The sequence below is a fragment of the Melanotaenia boesemani genome, chromosome 18, assembly GCF_017639745.1.
Source record: "Melanotaenia boesemani isolate fMelBoe1 chromosome 18, fMelBoe1.pri, whole genome shotgun sequence".
NCBI classification, from domain to species: domain Eukaryota; kingdom Metazoa; phylum Chordata; class Actinopteri; order Atheriniformes; family Melanotaeniidae; genus Melanotaenia; species Melanotaenia boesemani.
Window position 1 is genome coordinate 21,344,001 of NC_055699.1, and position 14,507 is coordinate 21,358,507.

The following is a 14,507-nucleotide window of genomic DNA, read 5'->3' on the forward strand; positions in this document are numbered from 1 at the left end:
CCTTGGAGGCAGTAGTGTATTGTGTGTATAACATAAAAACTTGCTAGCACTGTTATCTAAAACACACAGCCTTTAGACTGGGTTAGGTGGGTTGGATCTAAAAGGCCTCTAGAGGAGAGGGTCTGGTGCTGACTGTAGGTTATTCTTTAGTTCAGGGGTGTCCAGCTCCAGTCCATGAGGGCTGCAATACTGGAGGCTTTCCATGTTTCCCTGCTCCAACACACCTGACTCAAATGAATGAGTCATTGTGCAGAACTTCATAGTTGGATCCATTTAGAACGAGTCAGGTATATTGGAGCAGAGACACATCAAAGACCTGCAGGACAGCGCCCTTGAGACCGATTTTGGACACCCCTGCATTAGTTTAACTCTGCCTTTCTCTAACCAGAAAACATGGTATAATTATTACTGTTTTCTCTCATCTTTATTATTTTACAGTGGTCTGGTGGTCTGGTCTACGGGTTGATTTATTTATTACTTATTATTGTTATTTTTTTCTCCTACTTAATCCTGTTATTTTTGTTACACCCCTCTATTCATTTAACATGGAAAATATTTTTTTAAAAAGCTGTATGCTCATGTGGTTTTTGTACACTGAAGTGAGAACAGCACCTCTACAATATGAGCTGAAAAACATGAAAATACAAACACTACTAATGATTTTAATCAATTTATCCATCTGAGAAAAAACCCCCAAAAAGCAAAACAGTTTTATATCATCAGTCTCATTATATATTGCCTTTAATAATAAGGTCAAACAATATATTAAATTGTACATTTACTAACATGAAAGCCATTAAGACCTGTGATTTATGGGCTGTTTTCCTGTTTTGTGTAATATGATGTTTCTGAATGATTGCAACCTCTTGGCGGCTGTATTCATGTTTCTGTTCTGTATTATTTGTCCTAATAAAGTTTTGAATCCGCACTTCGTCTGGCCTCAAACGAAGGATGGTGGTGATGCATCCTTCGCGGCCTCTTAATGAAGTGTGTACCGGCTGGAAAACAACAGAGCCTCAAACAGTGTTTTTTTTTTTACTGACGGTGTTGCCGCTCCGTGTTCAGCGTCTACTGATGTTTCCTACGTGTAATTTCAGAGGTTTAAGTGATTCAACGTCCTGTGTTGTTGCTATGGGAAATTCTTCTAGACTAGGTAGGCTGTCCCATTTCACCAACGTTAAGCAGACTTCGAAGTGTGTAGACCCTGAATTGGGACACAGCTTCTGTGTAATGATTAAAGTAAAGAATAGTTATTGGCATTGTTCAATTTAAAGTTCTACTTGTTGTGGTTTTAGATGTGTCAGTGAGAATAAGCATCTACAAGTTATTCTTCTATGTGTGTCAAAGGTCAGTGAAAATACTGAACAGCATGTGTAAATGTAAGAGAATTCAGTTAAAACTACTAGAGGTGGGTAGTAGCAACGGGTTTTCTAGTAAGGCAAAAGGCTCATTAAATTTCCTGTTACAAGTCCTTCAACATCAGATACAATTTATATACATATGCCTGTCATTAATCTAAATTATTAAAATGTACACATGTATTTACTCTACACATTTTAAAAAAGTCACTTTGGCATGGACGTCCAGTTGCTCCTCTTTGGTGAGGAAAGGAAGGGCTTTGAACCTGGGATCCAGGGTGGAGGCAGTCAGAAGAATGCTCTTCATCTGCACACTTGTGTATCTCTTTGAGAGATCTTCATGAATGGTCATTTTTATTTCTTGCACAAGTGGTACATCATCCTCAGCAAAGTCTGGTGTGGTGTCATGAAGCAGCTGAGCATGTAATGGAGCAGTAAGTGTGGGCATAGAGTCTGACATGATTTTTGTTGCATCCCTTAACGGTTTCAGTGCTTTGGCCATTTCCTCAGCATTGGAGATATCAGTTTCACTGAGTTTGCACATGTCACCTGAACTTCCACCTTTTCTCACCTGAGGAGAGCAGCACAGATTGCAGGCTGCTGCTCTAAAAACCTTTCAACCATATCAAAAGCGCTGTTTCATCTTGGTCCTATGTCAGTTTTTAGCTTGTGTGCTGGTAACTGCAGAAGTTTCTGTTTCTCCTGCAGTGCGTAGCTTGTGATGGGGTTTCAGTGGAAAAAAAAACAGTAATCCGCCTTATTCTCCCAAGGAGTCGTGACACAGGTAGGGATGGTGAAAGCGAGGCCTCATGAATCATCGAGCCAACTTTGAACCAAATGCTTGAAAATGGCTTAGTGTTCTGAATCATTTGACCAAACCAAAGAGCTCCATCTGCTGGCTGTAGGAGTCTGATGTATCAGAAGGACGGCATTGACACCTCACATCTGTCATTCCTATCTCAACTTTGAATACGTGTTCAATAAACGATATGTAATCTACCATCCAAGTGAATATTTATTTTCTGTTGTTCACATAAATAACAAGGAGGGGTATTAGGTAACATTTGTTTAGGTAACAGAATTGTGGTGTAACTTAAGTAAACCAATCTGTAATGATAGTAGTTACTCAGTGAGAAGGCATGAGGGAAGAAGTGTTTGTGCAACGGGGATAGTGACTGTGTTAGTTATTTTATACAGTTGTAATAAAATTGTTTACTGTTTTATGTGTCTTATTATTTATAATAGATATTGCAAATGCGTGTTTTGTCTACCTCATGAGTTGTTTTCGTTTGCATAGCTGATCGTTGTTAAATGTGAAACAACAGTTTATAGCTCACTGCACATTTATGTACATAGATTATTTACTCAGTTTTTTTTATCGTCTATCTAGTTTTTTTTTTTTCAAATTGTTTATTTTCATTTTATAATGTTTTATGGCATTCAGGTTGGACGGCAAAGTAAGATTTTCATTGTTCAGAGAAACTTGTTTCCTTACTGTGCAAATGACAAAGACACTTTGAATCTTGAAATGTATGATGAGAAAAAAAAAACTGGCAACATTGTGATGTGTCATAAATTTTTATTTAAATAACGTATTTTCTGTCAGGCTTCAGTCTGCTCCTATTCTGGCACACTAACTCTCCAGCTTTGGAGAGGTTGCACCTGAAAGAAACACAAGAACAAAATTGTAATTAACCAAGTTTAAAATTATTAAATTCTCTGCTGATGGTGATCAGAAACCAGCTTGGTGTCTAAGGTCCTGCAGGTTGTAGTTTTCCTCTGCAGCTGTAGACTGAGACGTTTCCTCTGATGCTTCTGGTTGAAGTTTATGATTAACTTTAAAGTCTGCTCTTTGTAAGGCTATTTAAAAACATCTATATAAAGAAAGGGGAATTAAGCTTACCTATGATGGTGAAGGCACCGCCTGCTCCGTCCTTCTCTCATACTCCGAGCTCCTTCAGCAGTTACTCTGGCAACTGCGTCTCGCGCAGACGTTTGTTTCCCCAAATCTCTAAAAGCTAAATGTGATCCAATATAAGCTCATGCTGATGTGATGCTTTTCCTAAATTTGTTTTCAAAATGCAATGTCGCACAATCGCTACAGAATCTCCTCTCAAAAACCCGCGATCTCCTCAGCGTTTGGAATCTGAGAGATTGACAAGCCCGGTCCCTTCAAAGATCCCGCTTGCTGCTCGATACGCGCTGATGACGTAACGAGGCATCGTTTGGTCTATCACGTGACTTTTGGCATGCTGAATCAATGCTCAGAGACAATGCTCGCAACACTTCCGTGTCACATGCTCGACACGTGATCGAGCAGACTGCTCGAGCATAACATCCCTAGACACAGGGTTAAGCTTCAATGCCCGGTGACCAGCCAGATTTAATGTGTGTGCAAAACATGAGATATGCATCACGTTATCAAGCTGCACCGCTGCCAGCATATTTGCAGCATTATCTGTATTATTATTGTATTATAACCATATCTGCGATTGTTAGTTTCCATTCATTTGCCACCGTGTGGAACATCAAATTCATGTTTGTGGCTGTGTGGCTTTCGTGCATCACCTGTGTTTGTAAAACACGTGACTCGATCTGCCAGGTGTTGGTGATGTAGTCAGCCGTGAATATGACAAAGGAGTGGGTTGCTCTGGAAGTCCATGCATCACAGGTAAGCGCTACTCTCTGGGCTTTGGCCAAGGCTGCCTCTACTTCTACTTTTGTCTCTTCGTAAAGTTGTGGTATGGCTTTCTCTGTAAAAAAAACTGTTGTGATGGTATGACATACTTTGGCTCGATCGTATGCACCATGAATCTAAACCCTTCGTTCTCAACAACATTGTAGGGCTAAAGATCTTTTGAGATGAAACATGCAATAGATTTACTCATCCGCTTTGCTCGTTCAGAGTTGGTTGGGAGTTTAGTGAAGTGATGGAGTGTGCGTTGGTCAGGAGTTGGTCGTGCCTGCTGCTCCATTTCTTTTAGCTCCGGGTGATGGCGTAAGATGTGGGCTCGGGATTTGAAGTGTTCCCGAAATACGTGACTTTTATTTTGCAGATTTTGCACACCGCATATGTCATGTCAAACTCCTTAACCGCAAAAGTGTAAAATCCAAAGTGCACCCAAACATTTGCCTTCGGCGAAGACGGTAGTGGCTGTATTTCTTTTTCCTCATCCATGTCAAAGCTAGGCTAAAAGCTAGTTCTGGAGGACCCGCCACTCACCGAAACAATTCATGACGGAGGCCGTGTCTGGACAAACGGTACGTGCAGAAAGTAAGGTTGGAAATCGGTCGGGAACAAAAAACAACAACAATAAAAAAAAAAACAACGCGTTTTTAAACATCAATTCTTAAAAATTAGGATTGATTCACAATGTTAATAAATAAGAATTGCGATTCAGACGTGAAACAATTTTTTCCAGCACCCCTACTTTTCAGGCTCACATAAAAAAACCCATGCAGTCATGTTTTTATCACTGAAGAAATGTTTCTAAAATATGAACAGCTTTATCTTTTAAAGACACTGAAGTCATTTTACATGCTTTTATCTCTTCATACCTGGACTGTTGCAACAGTCTTTTTACACGTCTCAGCCAGAAATCTATGAATAGACTCCAGATTGTTCAGAACTCAGCTACCAGACTTTTAACCAGAACCAAGAAAAGAGAGCACATTACTGCTGTTTATAATGTCTTTGCACTGGTTCCCAGTATGTTTTAGAATTGGTTTTAAGATGTTACTGGTGACCTTCAAGCCCTCAGACTCACCCTCCTATTTATCAGACCTTTACCATCCATATGAGCCTGTTGGAAGTCTGAGATCTTCTACCAAAGGACTTTTAGTTTTCCCAGAGACGAGATTGAAGACCAGAGGAGACGGAGGTTTCGTGGACAAAGCCCCTAAACTCTGGAATAAGAGGTCTGACTGTCCAACTTGAGGCTCTGGTACTGCTCTGTCAGCCTGCTTAATATTACAGGAAACAGGATGAAGAGTCTTCTTTTTCCTGGTGACACATTTCAGTGACACAATAAATTTTCCCAAGCAAAGAGTAAATAATCACCAAGAGTATTTTCTGACTAAACACCCTCACAATGTTCAGCAGCTCTGTGAGGGAGGAGGAGGAAGCTACAGGAGATTACAAGGTACCACAAGGACTGATGTGTGTTCATAATTTCCTGCTGGATGAAAGAAAATCGGTAGATTAAATTAATGAGATCAATCCAAGTTATTATCCAAGTCTGAGCTGGAACTTTTTCATTAAAGTGCATTTAACTCTGTTAGAATTGGAAACACTGAACTTGAGTCTCTGACTTCAGCTTGACTTCAGGTACGTAGCTTCCTGGTGGAGATGGTGGAGGTCTCCCAACATTCAGCATCTAATTCCTCTGATTCTGATAGTTTGTCAAACTGCACATCAGCATCCATTAATCAGCCAAACTGATCAATCAGTCCACCTCTAGCTGGTTCCAACACGTTTATAAGACTCTGTAATGTTTGTTCTGACTGAAATATTAAAACACAACATGTCACCGTAACAAGTTCTGCTTCTGTCAACTCTTCAATAAGTTTGTTTCCATTATTAAATGAAACATTAGACATCAGTACAGCATGTTTTTCTGTCTTTATTACTCAATAAAACAGCTCATTTTATCGATTGTCCCCATTTCCTCATGAATTTATCCTGACATGTTTATTTTCTTTGCTTGAATCATTTGGCTGCACAACATGAGTTTGTATGGATGGAGCCTCTGGTGGAGCTGCAGAGTTTAAGAGCTGAAGTCACTACATCTTTAATGAAGATGCAGCATGTTGTCATTAATATTAATAAGAACCTTTTTTCTCTGCTTCTGTTTGACTGTTTTAACCTGCATCCTTTTGGTTTCAGCTCACAACTTTTATTCTTCATTCAGATTGCAGAGTTGCTGTTTGTCAAAGATCAGCTGTGATTCTCTGGTGTCAGCGCTGAGATCCAACCCCTCCCATCTGACAGGACTAGACCTGAGTTTCAACTACCTGCAGGAGTCAGGTGTGAAGGAGCTGCTTGATCTTGTGAAGAATCCACAGAACAAACTTGAGACTCTGAGGTCAGTAGATGGTTGGAGCAGCTCTCAGCTGTATTGTACTAAACACAGCTGGAATCAAAGCAAAGATCTGGTGTTTCCTTCAAAGCTGCAGTCTTCTCAGCAGCTGCTTCCCTCAGTGAAGCTGTGAGAGGAGAACAATGCTGGGCTTCAGGATTGGACAGACTTTTCATGTTGATCCAACATCAAACTAATTCCATCAAATCTGTTTGTTGTCTCATTTCAACACTAAACAGCTGATCAGCTTCATCATCTCTCTGCTCTGAGATCAGTCTGACTGCAGTCTCTGATTTCAGAGAAGCTTTTTATTTAGGAACCATGTGATCTTGATACAGACCAGAACCTCTGCTGAGGTTCAGTCATCATTTCTGTCCTTCTGTCATTAGTTCCATCCAAGTATGTTCAGGGACAGTCTCCGTGTTTATGTTCAGGGACAGTCTCCATGTTTATGTGTCAGCTGATGTTTCACTAACAGATCAGATGTTCATCAACACTCAGAGACTCTTTGTTTAAATTAATCATCTGACATGTAACAGCAGTAAATTTATCACCACGGTGATGGTGCAGTAATGAAGCTTTCATGACTCAGCAGTTTATTTCCATTCTGAGTGAAATCTGAAGGGCAAACAGACTTGATGATTAAAGTTTCTGCAGGTGTGTTGAGCTTCATCTCCGTGTTCATGGTGACACGTTGACATGAGAGTTGAAAGGAAAATGGAGATGCTGAACAGCTGATCTGAACAGGACTGAAGTCCTGCTGCTCTTTATACTGATGGAGGACAAATGCTCTTTTATCTGATCTGATCTTCATTTTTCTCTACACAGATGGAGGCGTGGTGACTGAACAGGACCGTGTTTGTTCTGAGAGGAGAAGCTTCGTTCTGATGATCCAGAGTCTGAAGCTGCAGCTTCACTGAATGGAGATGATGATGATGAAGATGATTTTTTACAAAAGTGTAACTGAATCGGTTTTATCCTTTTGTATTATTGCTTGGTTCGGGAGCCTAAGTTTGGCAGATAAAAACCGCTTAGGTCGCTTAGTCAAAGCTGCTGGCAAAGTTTCTGGATCCCAGCAGGAGGGTCTTTTGGCCATTTTTAATAAAAATGTGTTGAGGAAAATGAGTTCATTTTATTACCTTCTGGCCATCGCTTCAAGGCCACTTTAGGGAGGACAAAGAGACTTAAAGTGTCATTTGTCCCTACTGCTGTTCAATTACTTAGCAGTAATGGCCTAAGGTGACAGAGTTGTTTTATTTTGTTTTTAGCTGTGACTCTTTTTAACTTATTTTAAGCTCATTTAATGTTTTTTAAGCTCATTTAATGTTTTGAATTGTGAGAATCTGTCTTTTTGAGATATGCCTTCGGTTCTGATTTTGTTTGCTGATGTTTTGATGTGATGTCTGTCCTATGTGTTTGTTTTGGCTGCGAAATCAATTTCCCTTTGGGGACAATACAGACATTGAAATTGAAATTGAAAATTTAAATTGAAATTGAAAATGTATTTACTGTTGACGTCTATTTTTAATCAAGCATTTTGTCCTTTGAAATAATAAAAATAATGTTGAGTTTAAGATGATCAGGAAAGAAATGATCCATAAATGGAGCTGTGATCACTACATGCAGTTATGTCTGAATTTAAAGTGTAAAGTATGGCTCCGGTTTTATTGTCTTTGTTTCATTTTCTGTATTTTAAAACAGATTTTTAATCAAACCGGAGCCCAGTCTGCCTTTGATATTTGAGTGTTTCAGTCTGAGATGAAGCAGCTTCAGAGAAGATGAAGCTGATGGAAATGTTGGAACCTGAAAGGAATATTTCTCTTTCCTTTCACTTGTTCTGAAATATATTTCTACTTTGGAGGTTTCCCAGCTTTCATTCCTTCACTGTGTTCACTGTGTTTTGCTTGTTTGAGTCAATAAAGATTTTTTGTAAAAAATGAGCCCAGTGGATGTTCTCAGCAGAGCTTCCTGCTCCAAATGAACCTGAATTGAACTCTTTGAATCATCAGACATGTTATCATCCACATATTTATCTTCTTCCAGGGTCAAACAACAACATGGAAACTACAACTTTCAGGATTTATAGCAAAGTGGCGCCTTGTTAGCAAGTTGGCTGTAAACAAGATGTGGATCTGAAGGTGTGGCTTCACAGCTGATTTCACATGAACAACAGCTTCACAACAACAACAAAGACACAGACTCAGAGTTTTTCTGTGGAAGATGAGCGTCGTCCTGGTTAATGGTTCACATGTGAGGGAGGCTCTTAATCCTCACATCACATCTTCATTATGTTGTTTTTCAGGAAAAAAGAGGATTTAGTATCTTTGTGTTTCACTGCTGTTATTCTGAGATCAGTATTAGGAAAAGATTTCAAACTGAAGCCTCAGAATAAGAACTCAGTAAATATTTCATCATCTGCAAACAGCAGCACTAACGTTCTCTCCACACGTCTTCTCTGCTGTTTCAGATCTCCTCCTTTACCATCTCTGAACTCCACTCACATCTTTTTCTTCTAACATTACATCTCTTCTCTTCTGGCATCTAAAACCAGGGTGCGAACCACAGGGGAGCTGGGGGAGCTATAGCTCCCCTTAATGAAACATGAGCTCCCCTAGAAACAGGATTTATGAAATGTTGGGGGAGCTATATAATACTGACAATAAAATGTATGCCTTGCTCACAAATTCACTGTAGCCTAAAGTATGACTATGGATGCTATAATTATTGTGACCACTGAAGCGTGGCGGCGCTCCAAGTTAAACTTCCTGTAGAGCTACGTTAAATACAAAATAAAAGTAAATACGTAAAAGGTAAGACCTGCTTTAAGTATTTACAATATGGGAAACTATCATTGCTCATTATATTGTGTATGGCAAGCATCGCTTTGTACGTGTGTGATATGTGGGGAATATTAACTATGTAAGTTGATCTTCGCAAAAAAAATGGTAAAAAATTTTTTTGCAAGGGACATTTGCACCTGTTATGTATTATTGTTGCATAAGAGTTGTTAACCATTATGTATTGGTACGCCTATGTTCTGTGGGGCAATCTGTAATATCACCTGGCATCATGTTCTTACTTGCCGAAAAAGGATAGGAAATGCAAAAAAGCGGCTCCCCCTAAGCCCACGGTATGGTTCGCACTCTGTCTAAAACCACAGCTAAAATCAATTAAATTTGACACTAAATTAGACGTAAACGTTAGTAAAGCAAAGAGTTGGTGTATCACAGCTGACTGTCACGTCGTGTCATGAACTCCAGGAGGAAGAGTCCTGAAGGAAGACGGGTGTCTTTGGACTCGATCTGGACACCAAACTGCTCAGATCTGGATTCGTGTTGGACTCTTCCTGACTGATCAGATGCTCTTCATGGTTTTGTTTTGGACTGATCTTCATCCTGAAACATAGTTCTGATGATGAAGCTTAACTTTTTTTTCTTTTTCTTTTAATGAAAACAAAGTTCTTCATCAGAGCAGAGATCCATCCTCCTTAAATATGAACTCTGTTTTCTGGAGAAAATGAGAAGAATTCATATTGTAGAGAAGCTGAAAAATGATCAGCAACTAAAGACGAAGTTTCTGGACATTTCCACCAACAGCAGTGACAAACAAAATCGGCAACAGCAGCAGGAAGTGAGTGTTTAGCACCTTCTTATCAAGTAAATGTGAAAATCAAAACATTTTTCTTGCTCAGTAAAAATTCATTTGAACTGCAACACATCAACAAACAGAACCAAGTCAGACAGGAGAAGGTTTTACTGCTGAGGCAGACTGATTCTGACTGAACCGGGTCCATGAAGTTCAGCTGAAACTGAGGCTGAAACACCTAAAACACTCTTCCTCTTCATCAGAAAGCAACTAAACCCAGGTTCCTTTATTTTTACATGTAGGTGGATTAGTTCTGCAGAAAGATAATGACTCTATCATGACATTTTTAAACCGTCTTTACACTGGAAAGATGGTTTAAAAATGAAGTATTTCAATAAAAAGGGAAAGATGTTCTGACTCAGAGGATTTTTTCACTGGCCGGAAATACCATCACGCGACTGCGGGCAAGCCTTCACCCAGCTCACGTCGAAGCACTTCTGTTCTTGCACGCAAACCAGGACCGAAAAACAAAACCTGTGACTGAGCAGGACTGTGATGATGACTAGGCTTGCAGGCTCTTGCCTGTGTGTTGTTTTCCTCCCAAATTGTTTTGTGCATTACAGTATTTTCTTTTGCACCTGTGGGAGATGTAGCCTAACATAACATGTAGGTATGTCATGTAAAAAAAATTAACATTGTTAAGAGTTGCCGTTAATACTTGATCCTAAATGCTGTTATGTATAAGTTCTGTGTATCAGCTGACCATTGTCAGTGAATACAGGTTGTTGCAAAGCATTCCCCTCCTCCTGTGTTTTTTTTTAATTACTGAAAAAATATCAATGACGTCACCAGCGACTAGTTGACGTCGACTTGACTTTCATCACATTAGTGTCGACTTAAAAAAATCTGAAGTCATGCAACCCCTAGTCGACAGCAGATCAGAGTGCAACACTGGCAGAGGAGCTAAACTGCTTCTTTGCCCAGTTCGAATCTCAGCAGCATGCATCTGCTCCAACCATGCCCCCACCCCCACCCCCACCTACACCCCCATCTGGCTCCCGCACCACCCCACTCACCATCCAGGAGCACGATGTCAGTCGGGTGCTCCTGGCAGTGAACACTAAGAAGGCCACTGGCCCAGACGGAGTACCTGGCAAGGTGCTCAGACCGTGCGCCCACCAGCTCGCCCCCACCTTTACCAGGATCTTCAACCTCTCCCTGGATCAGGCAGTCATCCCACACTGCCTCAAATCTTCCATAATAGTCCTGGTGCAGAAGAAGTTTCCCATCACCAGCCTGAACGATTACCGACCGGTGGCCCTCAGTCCGGTAATCATGAAGTGCTTTGAGAGACTTGTTCTTCAGCACATGAAGGACCATCTCCCCCCAGACTTCGACTCCCACCAGTTTGCATACCGCGCGAACAGATCCACTGAGGACGCCATAGCTGTAGCTCTTCACTCTGCGCTGAACCACCTGGAGCAGCAGGAGAGCTACGCCCGGATGCTCTATGTGGATTACAGTTCTGCGTTCAACACAATAATCCCGGACAGATTATGCACAAAACTGGACACTGTTGGCCTCCCCCCTCTCACATGTGCCTGGATAAAGGACTTTCTAACAGACCGACCCCAGACTGTGAGACTAGGTCCCCACCTCTCCTCCACCCGCATGCTGAGCATCGGCTCCCCACAGGGCTGTGTGCTGAGCCCCCTCCTGTACTACCTCTACACTCACGACTGCAGGCCGGCCCACAATGACAACCTCATCGTCAAGTTTGCTGACGACACTACAGTGGTCGGACTCATCTCCGGGGGTGATGAGGCTGCCTACAGGGAGGAGATCCTGAAGCTGGCTGCTTGGTGTTCTGAGAACAACCTTGCTCTCAACACCGAGAAAACCAGGGAGATTATCATCGACTTCAGGAGGCATAGCACAGACCCAGCCCCCCTCTACATAAACAGCGAGTGTGTGGAGAGGGTCCACACCATCAGGTTTCTTGGTGTCATCATCTCGGCCGACATCTCCTGGTCAGAGAATATCACGTCAATCACCAAGAAAGCTCAGCAGCGGCTACACTTCCTGAGAATCCTCAGGAGGCACAAACTTAACTCCAACCTGCTGCTGACCTTCTACCGCTCATCCATTGAGTGCCTGCTGACATACTGCATCACAGTATGGTACGGCAGCTGCACTGTAGCAGACAGAGAGAGGCTACAGAGAGTTGTAAAGACAGCACAGAAGATCACTGGCTGCCCTCTCCCCTCCCTGATGGACATTTACACCTCCCGCTGCCTCAGCAGAGCCAGAAACATCATAAATGACAGCTCCCACCCTGGCTCTGTTCTGTTTGCCCTGCTGCCCTCTGGGAGGCGCTACAGGTGCATCAGGACTAAAACGAACAGACTCAAAAACAGTTTCTTACTAAAAGCAATAACTGCCCTGAACTCCTGTAGGACTTCAAATGTGAAATACTCAGGACACTAACGACATATGTGCAATACATTCTGTCATATGACATGTACAACATATCATATTATGTGCAAGAATACTCTGAATGTGCAATATATTTTTCTGACTTGAATATGTTCAGTGCAATTTATATATTTTTCAACTCGATCAATATATACATACATGTATGGTATACAGGTATATACATCATATTTATATCCGCAAATAACTTAATGAGGGTGCATATTTGTTTGTTTATTTGTAAATATTTTATACCTCAGATCTTTTATTAGGGTCCGAGCCATACGAAGTATGGAAGGACCCTATTGTTCCTGAAATGTTTATTATACTCCTAAGCATTTCGACGCCAAATTTGACCCCCTAAACACCCATGAAAAGTTGTGAAACTTGGCACACACATCAGGCCCCGCATAACTCGGATATTATAAGGTCCGCATACACTTCAATACAAAATTGCCTCAACAGCGCCACCTAGACACCAACAAAATCACCACATGAATGGGGCCCCGGAAGTCTACTTCAACGTAGGAACACGAAACTCGGCACACACGTGTAACACCCCAAGCTGACCAAAAAAGTCAATTGAACACCTGTTACCATGGCAACGCGGTGCCCGCCAACTTGGCGTGTGCGGCCATTTTTTTGCCATTTTTTGCACTTTACACACATCGTATTTGAACGAACTAGTCTGAGGGGATTCGTGCGATTGACTCCAAACTTGGTGGGAAGCTTCCTGACAAGTTGGGGACCAAACGCTCCTCAAATCTTTCTAATAGCAGAAAGCGTGTTACCGTGGCAACCGACGGAAAAACGCCTTCTCGCCATGAAACACGGTTTGCTCATATCTCCATAGAAATACATGGGATCTGCACCAAACTTGACAGGATTCATACGTGTGACACCCCAAGTCCAGCAAAGAAGTCAATCGGACACCTGTTGCCATGGCAACGGGGTGCCCGCCATCTTGGATTTCATTGACATTTGAACGAACTAGTCTGAGGGGATTCGTGCGACTGACTCCAAACTTGGTGGGAAGCTTCCTGACAAGTTGGGGACCAAACGCTCCTCAAATCTTTCTAATAGCCGAAAGCATGTTACCGTGGCAACTGACGGAAAAACGCCTTCTCGCCATGAAACACGGTTTGCTCATATCTCCACAGAAATACTTGGGATCTCCACCAAACTTCACAGTATTCATACGTGTGACACCCCAAGTCCAGCAAAGAAGTCAATCAAACACTTGTTGCCATGGCAACGGGGTGCCCGCCATCTTGGATTTCACTGCCATTTGAGCGAACTAGTCTGAGGGGATTCGTGCGATTGACTCCAAACTTGGTGGGAAGCTTCCTGACAAGTTGGGGACCAAACGCTCCTCAAATCTTTCTAATAGCAGAAAGCGTGTTACCGTGGCAACCGACGGAAAAACGCCTTCTCGCCATGAAACACGGTTTGCTCATATCTCCATAGGAAAATGTGGGATCTGCACCAAACTTGACAGGATTCATACAGGTTGGGTCCTTAACGCATTACAGCACCTGTTGTCATGGCAACATCGGGTGGCGGGGTCCAGGCAGCTCGGACCCGATAGATGCCGCTTGCGGCTTTAATTAGGGTCCGAGCCATACAAAGTATGGCAAGGCCCTATTGTTCCTGAAATGTTTATTCTCCTCCGTTCTTCTAAGCATTTCGACGCCAAATTTGACCCCCTAAACACCCATGAAAAGTTGTGAAACTTGGCACACACGTCAAGTCCGGCGAAAATCGCGATATTCTAAGGTCCGCATACACTTCAATACAAAATTGGCTCAACAGCGCCACCTACAGTCACCAAAAATCCCCAAATGAATGGGGTCCCAAAAGTCTACTTCGACGTATGAACACGAAACTCGGCACACATGTGTAACACCCCGAGTCGAGCAAAAAAGTCAATGAAATACCTGTTGCCATGGCAACTGGGTGCCTGCTATCTTGGCGTGTGCGGCCATTTTTTTGCCTTTTTTTGCACTTTACACAC

General features: G+C 42.0%; 2 protein-coding genes and 1 long non-coding RNA gene across 3 annotated transcripts in view; 2 read left to right on the forward strand and 1 right to left on the reverse strand.

Annotated features, from left to right (window-relative positions):
• Window positions 1-14,507, forward strand: part of LOC121628730 (NACHT, LRR and PYD domains-containing protein 12-like) — a 354,419-nt gene that overhangs the window by 85,771 nt on the left and 254,141 nt on the right. The gene's annotated exons all lie outside the window — the stretch shown is intronic.
• Window positions 1,229-8,568, reverse strand: LOC121628786. The gene is made up of 3 exons (XR_006008262.1): window positions 8,558-8,568; window positions 4,166-4,172; window positions 1,229-1,402 (listed from the first exon to the last, which is right to left on the reverse strand). It is a non-coding gene; the product is annotated as an uncharacterized LOC121628786 (long non-coding RNA).
• On the forward strand, window positions 3,975-6,753 carry LOC121628770 (NACHT, LRR and PYD domains-containing protein 9A-like). The gene is made up of 2 exons (XM_041968098.1): window positions 3,975-4,029; window positions 6,269-6,753. The coding sequence occupies exons 1-2, from the start codon at window positions 4,019-4,021 to the stop codon at window positions 6,567-6,569; spliced, it is 312 nt and encodes a 103-aa protein (XP_041824032.1). The 5' UTR covers window positions 3,975-4,018; the 3' UTR covers window positions 6,570-6,753.